Genomic DNA, 23205 nt, shown 5'->3' with positions numbered 1-23205 from the left:
CTGCAGAGTGTGAAAATAGACAAGTCCCCTAGGATGGGATCTATTCTAGGATCCTCTGGGAAGCAAGGGAAGAGATTGCCGAGCCTTTGGCATTGATCTTTAGGGCGGCACGGTGGCACAGTGGCGACTGTCTGTGTGGAGTTTGCAAGTTCTCACCGTGTCTGCGTGGGTTTCCTCTGGGTGCTCCGGTTTCCTCCCACAATCCAAATATGTGCAGGTAAGGTGAATTGGCCATGCTAAATTGCCCGTAGTGTTAGGTAAGGGGTAAATGTAGGGGTATGGGTGGGTTGCGCTTCGGCGGGTCGGTGTGGACTTGTTGGGCCGAAGGGCCTGTTTCCACACTGTAATGTAATCTAATCTAATCTTCAAATCATCATTGTCTACAGGAATAGTGCCTGAGGACTGGAGGATAGCAAATGTGGTTCACTTGTTCAAAAAGGGTAGTAGAGACAACCCTGGTAATTACAGACCAGTGAGTCTCACTTCAGTTGTTGGTAAAGTGTTGGAAAAGGTTATAAGAGATGGGATTTATAACCATCTAGAAAAGAATAATCTGATCAGGGACAGTCAGCACAGTTTTGTGAAGGGTAGGTCGTGCCTAACAAATCTTATTGAGTTTTTTGACAAAGTGACCAAACAGGTAGTGAGAGTAAACCGGTTGATGTGGTATAAATGGATTTCAGCAAGGCATTCGATAAGGTTCCCCACAGTAGGCTATTATACAAAATGCGGAGGAATGGGATTGTGGGAGACATAGCAGTTTGGATCAGTAATTGGCTTGCTGAAAGAAAACAGAGGGTTGTAGTTGATGGAACATGTTCATCTTGGTGTCCAGTTACTAGTGGCATACCGCAAGAGTCGGTGTTGGGTCCACTGCTGATCGTCATTTTTATAAATGACCTGGATGAGGGCTTAGAAGGGTGGGTTAGTAAATTTGCGGATGACACTAAGGTCGGTGGAGTTGTGGATAGTGATGAAGGATGTAGTAGGTTGCAGAGAGACATTGATAGGATGCAGAGCTGGGCTGAGAGGTGGCAAATGGAGTTTAATGTGGACAAGTGTGAGGTGATACACTTTGGACGAAGTAATCGGAATGCAAAGTACTGGGCTAATGGTAAGATTCTTGGGAGTGCAGATGAGCAGAGAGATCTCGGTGTCCATGTACACAGATCCCTGAATGTTGCCACCCAGATTGACAGGGTTGTTAAGAAGGCATACACTGTTTTGGCCTTTATTAATAGAGGGATTGAGTTCCGGAACCAGGAGGTTGTGCTGCAGCTGTACAAAGCTCTGGTGCGGCCACACTTGGAGTATTGTGTACAGTTCTGGTCACTGCAGTATAAGAAGGATGTGGAAGCTTTGGAAAGGGTGCAGAGGACATTTACTAGGATGTTGCCTGGTATGGAAGGAATGTCTTACGAGGAAAGGTTGAGGGCCTTGAGGCTGTTTTCGTTAGAGAGAAGAAGGCTGAGAGGTGACTTAATAGAGACATACAAGATAATCAGAGAGTTAGATAGGGTGGACAGGGAGAGCCTTTTTCCAAGTACGGGGACGGCAAACACGAGGAGACACAACTTTAAATTGAAGGGAAGTAGTTTCTTTACTCAGAGAGTAGTAAGGGTATGGAATGCTTTGCCTGCAACTGTAGTAGATTCGCCAAGTTTAAGTGCATTTAAGTTGTCATTGGACAGGCATATGGACGTACATGGACTAGTGTAGGTGGGATGGGCTTCAGATTAGTATGACAGGGCAGCACAACATCGAGGGCCGAACGGCTTATAACCACGCTGTAATGTTCTATGTTCTATGTTCTATAAGCTGTGAGCTGTGGCCACAGGTACCTGCTCAGACTTTCTAGTCAGATATTGTCACCATCCAGTTTCTCCCTGCTGCCAGGGAAAAGCAGTTTTCATATAAAAGGGGCAAGAAGAGCTAATAAGGAGATGTCAATATTGGCAAATAGACCCTCACTGCTTAATAAGGAAATTTTCTTCTCACTGTTAAAACCTTGTGTTGAAAATCAGACTCATCAGACTCATCCAACTAAGCAGCTCAAAATGAGAGTGCAAAGGTTAAAACTGTTCAATTTTGTTTCCAGCAGTCGTTCTCAATTTAAAAGTACAATTAAAATTAACCTTTAAAAAGGTACATTTCAATACATTTCTTTAGAATACCAGTAAACATAGCATACTCAATTGAACTTTTCTTTCTTTGTATATCACCCAAATGAGAGCGATGCACATAAATTAGGCCACATCATTTAGGGCCTGTGAGATTCCATCTAACATTTCAACTCACCATTTTCCTCCCTAGTGGAGCTACAACCTTTGTCTTACATTCAGTTATTCGCTCACTGTTCGTAATTGCTGTGATAAAATTCCTGCCAATCACGGTTTCTAAAATTTCCTAGAATGTACTCATGGTGCATCTAAACTTGAAAGTGGAAACATTTATTTTTCAGGAATCAATCTAAAAATGCTAGCTCCTTATCTCTCATGAGAGAAATCTCTCAGAATTTCAAAAGAAATACATTTCAATAAATGTGTACACCCCAGTTGCCTGACTCACCATAAGAACTGGATAGATTGAATAGTTCCTTAAATTTTTAAGCTTTCATTAATGTCACATAGTTAAACACAACTTCATCCTTCATAAAGTAATATACAATCTTCAATTCAGAAAATCAAAAGTAAATCTGAGGTTCTCTCTTTTTTGTTGTTTCAGGAACAATAGCATTCAATCCACTGATACTGTTGAAATGAAGCTAAATGAGATATTGTCGCTTGCCATCTATCTGAACATGCTCCTCTTGGTAGTGTCATAATCAACTTCTGTTTAAACAGAAGCACAACGGAAACATAATGAGATTTTTTTAAATCGAATTTGGTGAAGTGCCAAATGTAAATGAAAGTTCTGCATTAATTCTAGCAGTTTCAGTTCTTACTTCTGTTCAGTCTAAAGTTCCTTAATGTCAATAAATAAATTGGTGAACCATTTGTGTATATGAAGGATTAAAATCTTTTGTTTCAAAAAGCATAAACCAACAACCTGATTTCAACTGTTGGAATGACAGAGTCATTCATCACAGGAAACTTAGTTTAATCTAAACCTACTCGAACAGATTCAGGTTCAAATTGAAAGAGAATAGCTGTTTATTTTTTTCCCTAAAATAACACTCCATGAATCTGTGCTTGTCAATAGCATGCAAGACGAAGCAAGAGGCCAGGTGGATTAGAGGTCTTTGTTTTCAGTTTAGAAGCACCACCAAAAGATTTAAATCTACAGCTGCTTAAAAAGACTAACGACTTGAATGTTAAAATTCAAAGTGAAAGTGTGGTTTAAAAACAGATGTAAACCTAAAATACACAATGACCCATAATTGGGCATTTACAGGCAATTCTGCTGACAGATCAACTTCTAACAAAGAAAATTAAGGGAGTCATTCTTAATCTAACTAAGCAGCTCAAAATGAGAGTGCAAAGGTTAAAACTGTTCAATTTTGTTTCCAGCAATCATTCTCAATTAAAAAGTACAATTAAAATTAAACTTTAAAAAATGTACATTTCAATACAGTTCTTTAGAATACCAGTAAACACAGCATACCAATTGAACTTTTCTTTATTTGTACATCGCCCAAAAGAGAGCGATGCACACAAATAAGACTGTTTTCTGTCCATTCCTCACCCTCACAGACATTGCCAGACATGTTTATAGGAGAAAATGAGGACTGCAGATGCTGGAGAGTCAGAGTCTTAGAGTCATAGAGATGTACAGCATGGAAAAAGACCCTTCGGTCCAACCCATAAATGCCAACCAGATATCCCAACCCAAATTAGTCCCACCTGCCAGCACCCGGCCCATATCCCTCCAAACCCTTCCTATTCATATACCCATCCAAATGCCTCTTAAATGTTGCAATTGTACCAGCCTCCACCACATCCTCTGGCAGCACATTCCATACACGTACCACCCTCTGCGTGAAAAAGTTGCCTCTTAGGTCTCTTTTATATCTCTCCCCTCTCACCCTAAACCTATGCCCTCTAGTTCTGGACTCCCCAACCCCAGGGAAAAGACTTTGTCTATTTATCCTATCCATGCCCCTCATAATTTTGTAAACCTCTATAAGGTCACCCCTCAGCCTTCGATGCTCCAGGGAAAACAGCCCCAGCCTGTTCAGCCTCTCCCTGTAGCTCAGATCCTCCAACCCTGGCAACATCCTTGTAAATCTTTTCTGAACGCTTTCAAGTTTCACAACATCTTTCCGATAGGAAGGAGACCAGAATTGCAAGCAATATTCCAACAGTGACCTAACCAATGTCCTGTACAGCCGCAACATGACCTCCCAACTCCTGTACTCAATACTCTGACCAATAAAGGAAAGCATATCAAATGCGTTCTTCACTATCCTATCTACCTGCAACTCCACTTTCAAGGAGCTATGAACCTGCACTCCAAGGTCTCTTTGTTCAGCAACACTGCCGAGAACCTTACCATTAAGTGTATAAGTCCTGCTAAGATTTGCTTTCCCAAAATGCAGCATCTCGCATTTATCTGAATTAAACTCCATCTGCCACTTCTCAACCCATTGGCCCATCTGGTCCAGATCGAAAAATGTCAGGAATGTGATGAAGGGCTCATGCTCAAAACGCTGACTCTCCTGCTCCTCGGATGCTGCCTGACCTGCTGTGCTTTTCCAGTGCCACACTTTGCAACTCAGACATGTTTATACCCACCAATCCCATTCTTCAACTGAGCAACAGCTCCGATTGCTGCACCCTGTACTGCAATTCAAATAGATGTGGCAAAAGTATTCAATGGCAACCATGTACATATTACTATAAATCAGCATTACATTCAGTGGTATATTGCTCAATGAATTGGGATGAGCGGGCAGTCTTATGAGATGCTGGGTAAATTGGACCTATATCGTCTGGAATTTAGAAGAATGAGAAGCAATCATTGAAAACTGCAAGACATTGAAGGTTGTTTCTCTGGCTAGGGAATCTAGCACACGTAGGTGCAGACTCAGTATAAAGGACTGATCATTTAGGACTAATGAGGAGAAATTATTTCCCTCAAATGATTATGAATCTTTTGAACACTCAACCTCAGGAGGTGATACTCTATCAGTGGATACATTTCAGGCTGAAACAGAGAATTTTTCAGTTTCTTCAACAATTGAGGAATATGAGGAGAAGGGAGGAAAGTTGAATTGAAGCCCAAAATCAATCTCAACCATACTGAATGTCAGAATAAGCTCAGTCATATGATCTGCTTCTGCTTCTGAGTTTGCTCAATTTGTATTGGCTTAAAATTTATAGTGTTCCCACATATCTGCTGTCATTGTCCTTCTAGATGGAAGTGGTCATGAGTTTGAAGGTGCTGTCGAAAGAACTTTCCTAAACTTCTGCAGTGCATCTTGTAGATAGTACACATTGCTGCTACCAAGAGTCGGCTGTGGAAGACGTGGATCCTTGTGGGGGTAATGCCAATCAAGCAGGCTGTTTTGTCTTGAGTGCTGTTAGATTTGCACCCATCCAGGGAAGTGGAGAGTATTCCATCACACTCCTGACTGGTGCCTTGTAGATGATGGACAGGCTTTGGGAAATCAGGAGGTGAGTTACTCGCTGCAGTATTCCAAGCCTCTGACCTGCTCTTGCAGCCGCTCTGTTTATGTGACAAGTCCAGTTGAGTTTCTGGTCAATGGTAACCCCTCAGGATGTCAATAATGGGGGATTCAGTGATGGTAATACTATTGAATGACAAGGGGTGATGGTAAGATTATCTTCTATTAGTGACGGTCATTGCCTTGCATTTCTGTGGTATGAATTGTGATAAGAGGTCATCAGTAATCATGGGTGATTTTAATCTATATATAAACTGGATTGACAGGAGTAGCCTGGATAAGAAGTTCATAGAATGGTTTTGAGGTAGTTTCTTAGAACAGCTTATTCTAGAACCAGCCAGAGAACAGTTTTTTTCAGTTCCCTAAACTGAGTGGATTCTAAATCTCCTAGTTATATTTTTCTTTCTCTAATTGTCCTGTTTTTTTTAAATCATTTTTCCTCACACTACCGCCTAACAGCAGTAGTGTTTATATTCTCCTGTTTATGTTTCTTTTTTTCCTTTATTCCCCCCACACTACCGCCTAACTGTGGTAGTGCTTATATTTTTCCCCAGCACCCATGTTGTGTGTGTGCAGGTGTGAGACACAGTGAAAGACACAAGGTGTGCAAATCTTTATTCAATTTCCACCACCAGGAATAAAAGAAACACCCAAGTGGCCAGTGACAAGCAGTGCCCTTCACATCAAAGGACAATGCTGCATGATCAAAAAGGTGAAGGGGAGGGCAGGGATTAAATCAAAATAGAGTTGGAAGAGAACAGTTTATTAGACTTTATGATATTAATGGCCTCAGCATAAAGTCACCCAGAGGTTGCAGAAACCACAATATAGATTATATTACTTACAGTGTGGAAACAGGCCCTTTGGCCCAACAAGTCCACACCAACCCTCTGAAGAGCAACCCACCCCCCTAACACTTCGGGCAATTTAGCGTGGCCAATTCACCTAACCTACACATTTTTAGACTGTGGGAGGAAACCGGAGCACTCGGAGGAAACCCACGCAGACACAGGGAGAATGTGCAAACTCCACACAGAGGTTGGAATTGAACCCGAGTCTCTGGTGCTGAGGGCAGCAGTACTAACCACTGTGCCACCCTGATTGAGTTTTACATCTAGTTCCTAAGGGAAAAGAATGGGTCTAAGAATGAAACTGTATTACACTAGGAAAAAGCAAGGACTGCAGATGCTGGAGACCAGAGTCGAAGAGTGTGGTGCCGGAAAAGCACAGCCAGTCAGGCAGCATCCGAGAGCAGGAGAATTGATGTTTCGAGCATAAGATTTTCATCAGGAATGAGTTGTGGCCCAAGGGGGCTGAGAGATAAATGGGAGGAGGGTGGGGCTGGGGGGAAGATAGCTGTGAATATGATAGGTAGATGAAGGTTGGGGCGAAGGTGTTAGGTCGGAGAGGAGGGTGGAGTGGATAGTTGGGAAGGAAGATGGACAGGTAGGACAGTTCAAGAGGGCAGTCCTTCCACATCTGACAGAGATTTGCCTGTACTTCCACTCACATCATCTACTGTTTCTGTTGCTGTTGATGTGATCTCTTCTGCATTGGGGAGACAGGATGTCAACTTGAAAAATGTCTCAGAAAATGTCTCTGTGACACATGCACTAAACAATCCACTGGCCTGTGGCCAAACACTTTAAATCCCCCTCCTAATCCGCCAAGGACATGCAAGTCCCAGGCCTCCTCTGCCACCAAACTCTCGCCACCTGACACCTGGAGGAAGAACGCCTCAACTTCTGCCTTGGAACTCTCCAACCACATGTGATCAATGTGGATTTCTCCAGTTTCCCCATTTCCCCTCACCCCACTTTATCCCAGATACAACCTTTCAACTCGGCACTGCCCTCTTGAACTGTCCTAACTGTCCATCTTCCTTCCCAACTATCCACTCCACCCTCCTCTCCGACCTATCACCTTCACTCTCACCTTCATCTACCTATCACATTCCCAGTTACCTTCCCCCCAGCCCCAAACCCCCTCCCATTTATCTCTCAGCCCCCTTGTGACACCTTCGCCCCCCCCCCCCCCGCCCCCCCGATTTCTGATGAAGAGCTCATGCTCGAAACGTCGATTCTCCAACTCCTTGGATGCTGCCTGATCTGCAGTGCTTTTCCAGCACCACACTCTTTGTCTTTTGTACTGTCTCACAACTTAAAAAGAGCAACCATGTGGACATGAAAGCTGAACTGAACTGGGATGTTAAGTTAGAGGAGAGATAAGCTAAGAAGGTGAATGGTGAACATTTAAAGGGATATTTCAGAATACTCAGAATAAATATATTCCTACAATAAAGAAAGCCCCAAACAGGAGACCCAACATACATAGTGGTCTAAACAAAGTTAGGGAAACCATGAAATTAGAGGAGAAAACATATAATTGCATAAAGAGGAGTGTTAGGTCAGAATGCAGAGAATGACTTAAAAGGTAATTGAGCATGAAAGGAACTTCATATCTTAGGATACAGGTTAGGCCATTTCAGACTGAAATAAGGGGATGGATTTCACTCAGAGGGTCATGGACCTGAGGAATTCTCCGATACAGACGACAGTGGAGGTCAAGACACTGAATATATTTAAGAAAGAAATGGATATAGTTCTAAAAGCCAAAGGTGGTGAGATATATGGGGAAAGAGTAAGTGTATGATGTTGAAATAGAGCATTGGCTCTGATCATGTTGAACGGTGGAGCAAACTGGTTGGGCTGATTGACCTAATCCGGCACCTATTTTCTATGCTTGTTTCATACAAGCAGGAACGAAATGCCATAACTTACTTTTTCAGCCTGAACTGGCCATTGTAATTTTGAATTCTAATTTAATTCACTCCATACACTCTGTTTCCCACTCCTGATCATTGGATTCAGCCCTCTATTTCGGTTGCAAAGAATCTGACCTGTAAATATCTGAAAATATAAAGAAAAACGAGCAGAGCAGCACCCTGCTGGTCTATAACAACTTTCATCCTGCAGGTAAACAGACTGAACAGATGGTAATATTCACCCCACACACCCAGCATCCTGAGCCTTCTCACTGTGCAGCATGTGGTGGTACAGTGGCATTTTCAATATCGCATCTGTCAATCCAACCAACTCGGAAACACACTCAGCTGCATAAAGTGGTTGTCAGCTTTCCAACCTTTTCAAATTACATATGAAAGGACATTTTAAAAAATTAAATGGGTTAAATCTGTATCCAATTGCATCAGTCCTTAGCACAAAAACATTTCTGAAAAAGAAATCTCATACAAAGAGGCCACAAAAATAACGAGTGTACAAAATGGGCAATGTCCCATTGAGCATTGCAGAATGCTTTTCTGCAAGCATATTATTGATACTGTATAGAGGACGTTTTTCTGAAGCTGAGAACATTGCATCAGGTTTGGATGTTTTCTATATTGAGACAACTACGAGACAGCTTGAACAGCACAAAACATATATCTTCACCATCACCCAATGACTGTAACCCAGTCAGTTTATCTTTAGGGATGGGGAAGCTTCAAGAAACAATTATTCAGGATACAATTAGTAGTAACACAGAAATGATGAGTTATTTGGGAAGAGCCAGTATGGATCTCTGAAGGGGAAACCATGTTTGACTAATTTGCTGAAGTTTTTCTTAAAGAAGTAACAAAGGCTTGATGAGGATAATTCTGTTGAGACAGTACACTTGGGCTTTCAAAAGACATTTTGTTAAGTATTGTGAATACTTCACGGTACTGCACTGTAGGAAAGATGTGAACACATTGGAGAGAGTGCAAAAGTGATTCTCAAAACTCGTTATAGGGATGAGATTCTTTTAGGAATAAGGAATCAGATTTTATTGTCACATGTACTCAAGCACAGGGATACAGAAGTACACTGAAAAATGTACAAAGTCACCGTGCCCATGCCATATTACTTACAAATGCCCGTAGATATAAAATCTTAGGTATAAAACAAGAAAATAAAGAAATAAAGTTAGAAGTTCAAAATTACAGTCCTTAAGTGCTAAGCCATGGGCCAGGTACAGTCCAATACCAGCAGGATGCATTTGCTCCGGGTGAGGGTCTACCTGTGTTGGGCCCACTTTCCACTGGGCTCCATCTCCTCTCAATGGGCTCATTTCTCATTGCACTCCTCTGTGCTGGACTTGCTCTCCTCTACCACAATTAAAGTAAAAAGTAAGTAAACAAGAACAAAAAAAAGGCAGAAAAAGAGAAGAAACAAAAAGCCAGTTGAACAGACGTGTCCTGAGCTCAGGAATCCTCTCTGCTTTAGTTGTCACAACTAAAGTCATAACTTACAACTTTAGTGTGAAATTAGATTGGAGAGGTTGGGACTGTTCTCACTGGAGAGAAGAAGGCTAAGAGGAGATCTGATTTCAAATGTTTTTGAAACCATGAGATGTCTGAATAGAGTAGACAGGGAGGAACAGTCACGCCTCAAAGGTATCAATAACATGAGGGCACAAATTTATAAAGCAAAGCTGTGAGTGTCTCAAGATTACTTACAGTGTGGAAACAGGCCCTTCAGCCCAACAAGTCCACACCGACCCGCCGAAGCGCAACCCACCCATTCCCCTACATTTATCCCTTTACCTAACACTACGGGCAATTTAGCATGGCCAATTCACCTGACCTGCAGGTCTTTGGACTGTGAGAGGAAACCGGAGCACCCGAAGGAAACCCACGCAGACACGGGGAGAATGTGCAAATTCCACACAGTTAGTTGCCTGAGTCGGGAATTGAACCCGGGTCTCTGGCGCTGTGAGGCAGCAGTGCTAACCACTGTGCCACCGTGCCGCTCACTAATTAGACTAAACACAGAATGAAGTTGAGCTCAAGTGGGTCTGACAGAATCTATGGAGAGAAACAGAGTTAATGTTGAGTCCAAAGACCTGTCGAGTGAGATTTTACAAAACACTTCAGACTCAGTATTAACCTTGTCTATTAACAGTGCCTATCTTTTGGCCCTTCATTTACCACAATATTTCAGCAGCAGTCAGTCAATCTCCTCAATGACTCACTCACGCAAGAACACAAAAAATAAGATTATGAATGTACCATATAGCCTGCCAAGCCTGCTTCACCATTCAATGCAATCATAACTGATATTGGGCTGCAATTCCATTATTCCATGAGCTCCCATATCATCAAATCCCTAAGACACTAAAAATCTGAATACTTTATAAGCTGGCATTTATAATGATAAAGTATCCACAACTCTTTGTGATGGAAATTCCATAGATTCACATCCATTGGAGTGAGGATATTTATGCTCATCTTAGTCCTAAATAATTGGATCCCAAACCCTGAGGCTGTGTCTCTGTGTTTTAGATTCCCCAACTAATGGAAATAGTCTCTCAGCACCCACCCTATCATGTACCTTCTGGATCTTGTATGTTTCAATAAGTCCATCTTGTCTTTCTTAGAAATCACAGAGACATTAAAATATTCACCTTTGGTGTCCATAGCAAAACATTTATCCTGTCCCATGTTGATTGGTATTACTTCAACTTTGATCTGTTGTGTCCAAGTGATGTATACTGGAGTCCTTCTGGCCTGGAACTGGAATAACCATCGAGTGAATCTGTATTTGAGTAATAGCTATTGGTTTTTATTCTCCCTTGTTAAAACCACATACTACTCCAGATCAGACTGAAGATCAAACATAACTGATGAGTAAAATTAGGCTTGGCCTGATCTTAAAAAAAGATTAAATCTGGTATGAAATGTATCAGAACAAGTGTTTGGATTGAAATGCAATCATGTATAAATGTCCTTTCTAGTCTTCTGCAGTGAAGTGAGTTCTACCACAACAAAGGCAAAGGATATGGAAAAAAAAGGTAAAATGAGCTAAGGTACAGACCACTGTGATTCATGTTAGTTCAGATCAATGGACCTCTAATTCTCTCCCCTTTATTCTCTACTTTGAGGATTGGAATGTAGATGTCAACTAAATCAATGTGTATTCTGTACCTCACAAATGGGTGTTTCCACTTTGGAATCAAAAACAATGTCTTATCAGATAAGGATTCATGTTCTGGACATCAGGTTAATTCTTTAATTATATTGGCACAACTCAAACTATGCAAGCCCATAGCTCCCTGCTGCAAGTCTATAGCTCCCTGAAAATGGTGACACAAGTGGAAAAGGTGGTAAAGAAGGCATATGACACGCTTGCTTTCATCAGTTGGGACACTGAGTCTAAAACGTAACAAGTCATGGTACAAGACATTAGATAGGCCACATTTGGAGTATTGTGTGCAGTTCTGGTCCCCACGTTATAGGAAGGATGTGGAACTTTAGAGTGTGCAAATGAGGTTTATAAGGATATTGTTGAGAGAGTGTGTTGCTGGAAAAGCACAGCAGGTCAGGCAGCATCCGAGGAGCAGGAAAATTGACATTTTGGGCCGGAGGCCTTCATCAGGAATGAGGTTGTGAGCCTCGGGGGTGGAGAGATAAATGGGAAGGGGGTGGGATTGGGAGAAGGTAGCTAAGAGTGCAATAGGTGGATGGGGGGTGGGGTAAAGTTGATAGGTCAGAGAGGACGGTGGAACGGATAGGTGGGAAGGAAGATTGACAAGTGGGACAGATCATGAGGGTGGTGCTGAGCTGAAAGGTTGGAACTGGGGTAAGGTAGGAGGAGGGGAAATGAGGAAACTGATAAAGTTCACATTGATTCCAAAGGGTTGAAGGGTTCCGAGGTGGAAGATAAGGCGTTCTTTCTCCAGGTGTCAGGTGGTGAGGGAATGGTGATGGAGGAGGCCCAGGACCTGTATGTCCTTGGTAGAGTGGGAGGGGGAGTTGAAATGTTCAGCCACGGAGCAGTGGGGTGGTGGTGCGGGTGTCCCAGAGACGTTCTCTGAAGTGCTCTGCAAGAAAGCGTCCAGTCTCCCCAATGTAGAGGAGACCGCATTGGGAGCAATGGATACAATAATTGACATGTGTGGAAGTACAGGTGTCACCTGCACTTCCACATGTCATTTATTGTCACCTGACTTCCACATGTCATTTAAGTGGTATGTATGCCTTCTGGAACAAAGTATCCAAGTAACTTTACCCCTCTTTGTTGCATGGTGACTGAAGTTCAGATTCACTCCTGCCTCCAAGGTATAATGCAAAGACACCTCTCAAAAGCATTTCCATACTATACTCTAGGGGTTCTGGAACAGCCCTACTCAAGTTGTTGCACTGCTGTAAGTTTAAAGTTGAGGTTAGTATCAGTATTTGAAAACAAGAATAATATCGGACAATGTTATAAAAGAGGCAGTAATGTATCAGATTGTTTAACATACCTCTCATAGCTCCCACTATCTGCATGAGAAAAACTATATCAGGTAGCATATAAACAGTGTACCGTGGATTGTTGTGCAAGCTGAATTTCACCCCTAATTAAGTCATAAATGGCTACTATAAAATGCCTTATAAACCTCATTTGTTAACTTGTCTTTATTGTAAAGACCAGGATATCTAGGAGAAACAAGTGTCGAAAAAGCTTTGTCTTCCCAGACAAGGTCAGGCTTAAATGAGAACAAACAATCCCTTCTCCTTTGCTACAATAAATCAGACACTGATCACAAAAAACATAACAAGGCAGATCAGCTGGAGTTTACAGTGAATTGAATCCCTCCAGTGTGATAAGGGCAGAAGTAAACAAAATGAGTATGAGCATGAATGTGTTGAATGAGTACAAATGTCAGAGGTCTACCTCATGAAACTATACAGCGCAAACACAACAGATGTCCAGACCAAAAAAGCGATTCCAAAACAGAAATGCATGATTAAACACATTGTTCATTTCATGCTGAAAGCTTAAACTAGCAAATGAGTAGTTATGTTAATTAGGATAACCCTGCTGCAACAGTACTAGTTCAGAGATATTATCAAGTAGTCATTTAAAATAAACAAACAACTTTATTATGTTCAGAACTAGTGCAGAATAGTTCCATAGGGACAATGATTAGAATAAGTATAGAATAAGTATAATTTAATCTTGAAGACGTAATCCCTAATATCTGATTAATGTGCAGATGGTCCAAAAATTCCAATCATGATCGGAAATCCTAATTTCATTCCACTTCAGACAAAAAAAATGCAGATACATTCAAATGACCTCAGTTCTGGAAATTTGAGGACAGAAGTCCCTGAAACAGGGTAGACCTATCCGTGGAGTTGGGAAGAGAACCATCATCAAAACCAGGTCCACTTTTGGAGCAGCAAGTGTGCAATGTCCAGTGATTTAAATGTGAAGCAGTGCAGCCAGGCACTTTGACAGCAACTGTGAAATTACAAGTATGTAATGTAAGTGAAGGCAATCATTGGGATAGGACAGTAGAGTGCCCGTTGGTGAAGAGGGTGAAGGTTTCAGGTCAGGGGAAGGGAGTGTCAGGTCTGGGGTGTCAGGGAGGTCAGGGGTTGGAGGTAGTTGAGGGGTGTCAGCAGTTTGTCAGTTTAATAGTTACCCAGGAGTTGGAGTAGGTTTTCAATCCTCCAACTTTTCTTGGACAACAGTAATCTTAAGTGAATGGGAACTCTCAGAATTATTTGAATTTGGCTGCCTTTTTCAGAGAATTCCAGGAAATTGCTCACTGGGAAATTTCCTCAGAGTCTGCTACGTTAGGAATTCTATGTAGTCTCAACACGCAACTCGAGTTGACTGTGCTTCGACAACATGTCACCATGAAAAGAAAATTAATATTCAAGACAAATGTCTCCAAAGTTTACAGTCATTTAAAGAACACCAAATCCAAGGGGATATAACCTTAAAAAGAGACCGAGGCTTTCATCGATGTTTGAAGCAATCCAATCAATTTTCCAAAGGAAATGAGAGAAAGGGTTTGCATGGTCATGGGGGTAGGGTATGGTTGTGGAATTGACTAAATTACATTACAGAGAGCCAGAAGGCACTCAATAGATGAAATGACATTGAGATTATGATGCCAAGAAAAGTTAGTAAACCTATCTTCATGAAAGATAGGTAGAAATTTGGAACTCCTTTCCTTAAAACAAAGTAAATTTTCAATCAAATAATAACTTTAAAACTGAGATCAATAGATGCTTGCTAATCCAGTATTTGTAAGATATGAAGTCGAAAAGTGTGGCAGTGTAAAAGCACAGCAGGTCAGGCAGCATCCGAGGAGCAGGAGAATCGACATTTCAGGCATAAGCGCTTCATCAGGAATGAACCCATGTGGACAGTTGGCATTAAGATATAGATCAACCATAAGATTAATGCATGGCAGAACAAGTTTAAGAAGTTCAATGGCCTACTCCAACTCCTACTTTCTGAACAGGTATTGTCTATGTACACTTCATATTCAGTAAGGATATGCATATGGGACATGGGGACGAAATAATCTCCCTACAAATATCAGTAGATAGCTCAAAGGAAAATCCATGCATGATCCAACAAACATTGTATCTGAATAAGATTTAGAGTATTCACAAGATAAATAACACCTCTACATGTAACCAACTGCTATGCAACCACTACACTCCACATTTTTCTGTTAGCCATTAATTCCAGCTATTTATTCCATCCAATGTCTTTGAAGTTAAACACCAAAATAGATGGGGAAAGAATTCTTGCAGATAGAAGTGCCAAGCCTCATTTGTACCCAATAAGTTCCAGAATACATTATAATCTGCAACCATAAATAATCATTGTTTACAAAACTGAGAAACTTTTACAGTGTACAACAGTCTTTGTATTCTCCAGGACATTTGAGACATTCACAGAGGCAAAGTTATTTGATTCAAGTCAGTAACTCCTTAGCCTTAATTATATTTGCAGTTGGTGGATGTTTGAATCTAGAATCTTCAGAGTGGAAAGCAAATGCAACTAACTAGTCAAGTTGACACCAGGTGTTTCAACCCAGCAGCTGAGAGAGCCACTGCTGACTATAAATTCAGAACCAACTTCTACTTGTCACATGAACCCTATCTGACAAGCGGTTGCAACCTCATGGCAAAGTTGTTGATGAACACAGTGACAAATGCAAATGAATGCTATTATTCATAGTCTGCAAGCAGCTTTATACATTGGATAAGGCAAACATTTTGCCACTGGTCTAACATAATGAAATAAATTGTAAGGTGTTCAAAAACTGCTCCAAGGCTTCAAAGTACTACATTTTAACTACAAAGAATTAATTATTGAAGATTATATTGTAAAGCGATGTAATATGCTGTGTGTAGCTTGTTAGCCAAGCACTGTCTAATTTCTAATCAGTAAGGTGCAACACACTCGAGACTATAAAAATTAAATACTTTAAACAAGTACATCAATTCCACCCACCCATATCAATATGTACCCATAACTTATACGATAGCAACCACTATCCAATTTCACTAGTGAAACAAGGTCACAAATACAATACAGTAGTCACAATAACAATACTAAATGACTGAAAGCAATACCTTTAAACCTATTTGTTCCTTTGCTGATAATTCAACATAATATTTCCTAAAGGTTACTAAAATAAAATCACACTACATTTATGATATGTCCACCAAACAATCGATTTCTACATCCTATGTTTAGCTAAGAACAAGACCAAATAACTTAAGCTATTATCTCTAAAAAACTGCCACTGGAATACATTCAAATGATAACATAACTGATTTAATTATTCATTAATAATAAATAAATGAATCCAATTTGTATCACACATTTTCATTTCTACCTATCATTGTTACTGAATACCTGAATAAATCTCAATTTTTAAAGACTTCCTTCCACACAGATGCAAGCATAACAAGAGCCACTCAAAGACAAAGTTGCTGTAGGCCTACTGGATAACAGGGTTATTTTCCTAATTAGACAAACGACTCGTGGTGATTTAACCTGAAGGCCACCAAGAGGTTGAGTAGATGAGTCCTTCATGGTAACCTCAGCCAGTGCAGGAATCAAACACATGCTCTTTGTGTTGCTCTGCATCACATACAGCAAACTGAGATAAGGAATACATCTCTATTCCTCCTATCCAAGTGCATAAGCTCACACTTTCCCACATTGTATTCCACCTGCCACTTCTTTGTCTATTCTCCTAGACTGTCCAAATCCTTTAGCAGCCTCCCAAATTCCTCAACACTACCTGTCCCTCCATCTACCTTTGTGTCATCTGCAAATTTAGCAAATATGCCCTCAGTTCCTTTGTCCAGAGTAGTAATGTATAACACGAATAGTTGTGATCCCAACACTATCCCCTACATAACTCCATTAATGACCAGCTGCCATCCTGAAAGGGACCTCTTTATCCCTGTTGAGGGCTTCAGAGGCAATCGCCGAGCAGAATTATTGGTACACTATTAATCCAGAGGTCCAGGTAATGTCCTGGGGACCTAGGTTCAAATCCTGCCATGGCAGATGGTGGAATTTGAATTCAACAAAAATCTGGATTTAACAGTCTTTGGATTATTGGAACCATCTGGTTCACTAATGTACTTAAGGGAAGGAAACTGTCATCCTTGCCATCTGGCCGACATGTGTCTCCAAACCCACAACAATTGTAACTGGCTCTTAAACTGCCCTCTGGTCAATTAGGGATAGGCATTAAATTTCAGCCTAGCCAGCTACACCCTCATCCTGTGAATGAATCTTTACAACTCCCCACTTTTGCGTTCTATCAGTCAGCCAATCCATGCCAGTACCTTGCACCTAATCTCATGCGCTTTTATCTTATTTAACAGTTTCCTGTGCAGCACCTTGTCAAGACCATCTGGCAATCCAAATAACTTATATCCACTGGCTCTACTTTCTCCATTACCTGCTTTAAAAAATTCTAACATACTTGGCAGGTATGACCACCCCTTGGCAAAGCCGTGTTGGCTCAGCCCAATTTTATCATGCACTTCCAAATAATCCATAATTTCATCCTTAATAATGGATTTTAAAATCTTAGCAATGACTGAGATCATGCTAACTGCCCTATAATTTGCTGACTTCTACCTCCCTCCCTTCTTAAACAGGTGTGTTACATTAGCCAATTCCCAGCCTTCTGAGACCCTCCCTGACTTCAGTGATTCCTGAAAGATCACCACCAAGTCAACAATCTCCTCCACTTTCTCCTACAGAATCAGTTCCTCTACCGTTTCTTTGTTCCCCATTATATGGCTAGCACAGTGGTTAGCACTGCTGCCTCACAGTGCCAGAGACCTGGGTTCAATTCCCACCTCAGGCAACTGCCTGTGTGGAGTTTGCACATTCTTCCCGTGTCTGTGTGGGTTTGCTCCAGTTTCCTCCCACAGTCCAAAAATGTGCAGGTTAGGTGAATTGGCCATGCTAAATTGCCTGTGGTGTTAGGTGTAGGGGAATGGGTCAGGGTGGGTTGCTCTTTGGAGAGTTGGTGTGGACTTGTTGGGCCAAAGGGCCTGTTTCCACACAATTAATCCAATTACTATTTGTACAGGAACACGACCACTGTAACACAATACTCTCCCAGACAAGTTACTGTTTTCATTGTGTTTACACAGGGGAGGAGAGAGAGAGAGACCACCCAGTGGGAAATGTCTGGACCCTGCTTCCTTCAGCCCCCAACCAATATCTAGGCCCTTCCCCCATCCATCGCAGCCAGTGCCTGGACACTCCCACAGAGTCAAGACCTTCCGACATACACTGTCTGGACCCACTCTCCCTCCGCCCCAGCCCGGACCCTCCCTCCCTCCACCTTCACCCGACCCCAGTCAGTGTGTGTGGACATTTCCCCCCTCCTCCTCCGGCCGGTGAGTGGCCCTCAAGGGCGGGGGTTAGGGTTACCTTGCCTCCATGACGGGGATGAGCTGCTGCTTCATCCACCTGACGTCCCTGGGGGCCGAGTCATCGAAGGACATGAAGACCAGGTGGGTGTGAGGGGGGAGCCCGTCCACCAGGGCGACCAGAGACGCCGGCGAGCTCCAGAGACACTCCAGGAAGCCGGACTTGTTGGTGAACGCCTGGAAGATGAAGGAGCGGTCCGGCTGCTCCGGGACGGCCGGGTAGCTCAGCCTTCCGTCCAGGGTGTCCAGGCTGAAGGGAGGGGCGGCCATGCCGGGCATCAGGCCCAGGCGGCTGTCCGCTTCGAGCGGCGCCTCGGCCCCGGAGCCGAACTCCTCGGCGTTGACCCGGGGCATCGCGAGGCCGGAGTCGTGGCCGTACACCGTGTGCTCTTTAACCTTCCACAGCCTCTCACAGCCGAGACAGTCCGCTGGCGGCAACTGGGCCCGGGACTCGCTCCCCGGGAGAGTCAGGCTCAGGAGGAGAAGCTGCAGCGGCCCCCAGGCCCCGGCCATGGCTGCGAGCCCCCGGGCCATCGCCACAGTCAGTCAGTCAGTCACCGAGTGTCGGCCTGAACTCGGTCACCTCTCACTTCCCCTTTCTGAGGGGGAATCACCAGAAACAGTCTGACAGGTTTATTCTGCTTTCAGCGTCTCTGTAGTTTTGTTTTGGTAGTATCCGCCTATTTAACGGGCCGGTGAGTTACGGTACAAAATGATGTACAAGTTCTCAATGTTCCCGTCCTTTTATCTCTTATCTGTTTGGTGTCAAGTTCAAGGAAACGTCTAAGAATTCGGATTTGCAGCCAGGCCAACTCCTTCCAGGCAACAGCAGCCGCCTTCTGAAGTAAACCATGAGGACTGGGACCCAGCTCTGAATGTTCACCCACTGTACTTGGGAACGAATAAAAATAAATTATAGGAACTCTGAAGTGAAGGGGGCAATTCGGTCAACCTGTTGTGCAAGGTTTCTCAGGGCACTTTTTGTTAGTTCTTCTCAAAGTTTCTTCAAGATGGTGCCAACATGGTAAGAGAGTTTTTGGGCTGGCCAGGGCCCATCTACTCCAGGCTGGCAGCATTGTTTTCTCTTTGTACTGTTAGTCTTTTTTTTCTTTTTCCTCCTTCTTCAAGTCCAGAGCAGTGTCAGCAGGGTGGTGGCTGCGGCATCAGCAGCATGGTTCAGGATTCCTGGTGGCGGCAGTAGGCCCAGTGTCCAGATTCTTGGCAGTAGCAGTGCCCGGATTGGGGACTCCTAGTGGCAATAAGCCTAGAACCTGGATTCTTGGCAGTAGCAGTTCCTGGAACCTGGAGTATTCGTGGTATTGGCAAGGTGGCAGCAGAGCTGGGGTCTTCTGGGGCATTGATGTCAACATTGCTGTACCTGGAGTGGGACTTCTTGAGGACCAGAACACCTTCCAGCCATCTTGCAGAAGCCATGCTTGAGATCCCAATTTCACCAAAAGATGAACTCTAAATTTATTTCTTTTTACCCTTGTAACTTAAAATGGCACTGGATTGTGGCAGCAAAACACTTTTCATTCAAACTTCAAGATATGTGACAATAAATCATTCATTCTTCATAACTCATCCATTCATTCAAGTTGGTATTGCTGACAGGGTTAGCATTGATTTCCTGTTGAGTCTCTGGTGCTTGACCCAATGCTGTTAGATCAGGATTTTCATGGCTTAGACCAGAGCTGGTGATTTGTATATGAATTTGGTGACAGTGGTGATGTTCCCTCACATCTGCTGACCTTGTCGTCTTGGATAAAGATTGTGAGTTTGCAGATTTTTTTTTATAAAACAGTTGCCAATCTGCTATTATTTTGTGCACCTGACATGCAGAGCACACCACGCAGCAGCCAGAGAGGGAATGAATATGTAAGGTGGTCAATAATGGTGTTCAAGTGCGCTAGTTTGGTCTGAATAGTGTAAAGTTTCTCAACTATTGTTTGGAGCTGCATTCATCCACACAAGTGATCCTAACGTGTATCATGTAGACAGACTGAGTCAGAAGATGAGTCTCTTGCTGCAGAATACTGATGCTCTGATCTGCTTCTGCAGCTCTCGCATTTATGTGGTCGGGCCAATTAAAGTTCTGATCAGTGGGATTGCTATGGATGTGAAAATCACAAAAATAAAAGCAAAATTCTGCAGATGCTGGAAATCTGAAATTAAAAAAAGATGCTTTAGAAACTCAGATCTGGCAGCATCTGTGGAGAGAGAAACAGTGACAAGATTTTGAGTCCAATGTTCTAAAGAATTCTTGGACTAGAAACTTTACCTGTTTCCCTACAGAGATGCTGTCATAACTGCTAAGTTTCTTTAGTAATTTGTTATATAAAAATCACAGAATTGAGTTCTCCAGTTTCAAATAACTTCCCTTCACATCTACATCCAGCCCCTCCCCTCCCCATCCCATTTACTGCACCCTACCATCAACAGGATTCATTCCTCCCATTGACCAACCAGATCATACCCTCTACCTGTCTTCACCTATACCCTCTTCAGCACTCTGCACCCGCTACCCCCTTTACCTGCAGCTCCCTCCACACCCAGCCCCAGTCCTGAAGAAGGGTTACACCCGAAATGTCAACTTTTCTACCCCTGATGCTGCCTGGCATGCTGTGTTCTTCCAGCATCTGCAGTTTCTTTTTGTCTCTAAGGTTCAGAAGAAAGCAATTCATCGTATTGTGTATACACCTGCTCTTTGAATTAATATTTTGACTAGGTGCCATTCTCTTGCCTTATCCCATAATCCTGAATGTAATAAACATTAAATATCCTTTTCAATATCTCAATTGAACCTGTCTCCTCTGCACTCTCAGGCAGTGTTGCTTCAAATCCTAACTATTCACATTGCAATAAAAATATTTCTCACATCATGTTTTGTTTGTTTTGCAAATTACTTTTATCTGTGTCCTTTTCTGTGCCTTTTATTCTTTATCCTTTTGAGAGGGAACAATTTCTCCTTATCTACTCTGTAGAGACCCCTCATGATTTTGAAAACTTCTATGAAGTCTCCTCTCCGCCTTCTCCTCTCTAAGGAAAACAATTACAACTTTACAATATATCTTCATAACTAAATGGTTTCATGTCTGAAGACACTTCCTGTAAACTAAAAGTGCATCTGCAACTGGCAAATGCAGGCCCCCACTGATCCCTGAAATGTCAGTTCTGATGATGACTGGCAAGAGCCCATATAAAGTTAAAGGATTTGGCAATGTTCACTTCATTGATAATGTCCTTGCAATATAGTTTGTGCCATGAAGTTGTATAGAATCTTGGGCAATTTCTGAGTTTCTCTGTGAACTACAGTCACTATGCAGGCTCTTAACAAAGTGCTATCTGTGTACTCTTATTGAATAAGCTGGTGCCTTACTGTTAAGGCCTCCATATCTGCACACAGGCCATTCAGCATATTGAGCTTCCTTTACCAGCCTATAACCATTTACTACATTGACAATCAAATAATTATTAGCCTTTAATAAATTCAAAGACTGAGCTTTCAGAGTCCACTTGGGTAGAAAAAGATCCACCACTCTGTGTTTTTAAAAACTCATCTCATCTTAAATGGCATCACTCTATTTTTCAGTTGGGCCCTCAGTTCATGATTCTCAACAAGAGATAACAACTGTCATGTTACTTTCAAGGATTTCTGGACATGAGCACCAAGCTAACCTATAGGTTTCAATGAAATCCCCTCTTATTCTTCAAACCTCTAGAAAATAACGAATTTATATTCCTATTCACTGCTCTGGTCCCCTTCGCATTCTAAAAAGCTCCCAATATACATTTATTTCTGGGAATTCTATAAGCTTTTTCTTTTAATCTTGTACAATGCTTAATATCCTTTGACAGCCATGATTGATTGTTTTAAGTTCTTTGCACCTTGATTGTATAGTTATTGTAAGTCATGTAATAGTTTTTTTAAATATGGCCCTTGAATGATGTATCTTTGATTGAAAGTCTTTCCAGTTGATTCATTCTTCTGGAAATCTTGGTGGATAAAGATCCCAAGCATTTTGTTTCTTACAATACCTTGATTTCAGTGCATGACTCTGAAAAAAATAATTAATAAAGCATCACCCAGTAATGTGTCCAAACGTTTAACCATATCAAATTGAGTAACTGATTTTAAAATGAGCAGAAATGCAGGAAGAGTTAATAATCTCAGTGGGTGAAAGTGACTATACTAATGAGTTGGACAATTTTAGGAGGACAGAAGATTGAGGAACTTCCGTCATGACCTGGGTTTTTGGGTAAGTATTGTGCAAACAAATTTTAATAATGTTTCAGGCTGACAACCAGCATTGCGCCATATTTGTGCTGTTATTTCAGTTCAGATTTCAAGACATTGCACAGTCCAAATTTGAGAGATAAAGATAGAGGTTAGAAGTCAACAAGAGCTCTATATCTAGGCTTGGGCTGATGAGTAGCAAGTGAAAGTCATGCCACACAAATGTCAGGCAAACATCGTCTCAAACAAAAGACAATGTAACCATTCAACAGCATTACCAACTCTGAATCCTTCATTATCAATATCCTGTACATTACCATTGATCTGAAGCTAATCTGGAGTAGAGTTGATTTTGGAGTTTTGTGATCACAGTTAATCCAATATAGGTGGTTGACAATTTGTTGATTTTGTTCAGGAATAGCATTTAGATAAAATACAATAGTTAATTAGAGGTGTGCAACTGTGATAATTGTGGATGGTTTAGTGATACCAAGGAACAGACATGCTGTTGGTGCAGAATGCATGGCTGTTGTCAAGTTGTGAAGGCTTCATCCTGTACAGCTAAAGTGTTAGGTGACTCTTTGGTCTTCCTCCTCCTCT

The 23205-nt window shown here is 42.1% G+C and overlaps 1 protein-coding gene across 2 annotated transcripts in view; it reads right to left on the bottom strand.

Annotated features, from left to right (window-relative positions):
- The window catches only part of ngly2 (N-glycanase 2), a 246308-nt gene extending 227249 nt beyond the window's left edge, over positions 1-19059 (bottom strand). The window contains exon 1 of one of the 2 annotated variants that reach the window (XM_087987132.1): positions 18370-19059. In XM_087987132.1, the coding sequence (XP_087843258.1) occupies positions 18370-18902 (533 nt within the window). In that variant the 5' untranslated portion in view covers positions 18903-19059. The remainder of the gene's footprint in view (positions 1-18369) is intronic. The other variant, XM_043689893.2, reaches the window with a different exon arrangement.
- Between the last annotated feature and the right edge of the window lie 4146 nt (positions 19060-23205).

Source organism: Chiloscyllium plagiosum, unplaced genomic scaffold (genome assembly GCF_037043375.1).
Source record: "Chiloscyllium plagiosum isolate Xiang-an unplaced genomic scaffold, Cpla_swu_hap1 HiC_scaffold_5, whole genome shotgun sequence".
In the NCBI taxonomy this organism is placed as follows: Eukaryota; Metazoa; Chordata; class Chondrichthyes; order Orectolobiformes; family Hemiscylliidae; genus Chiloscyllium; species Chiloscyllium plagiosum.
Note: the sequence above shows the minus strand (reverse complement) of the source record. Positions and strands in the feature narration are given on the sequence as shown.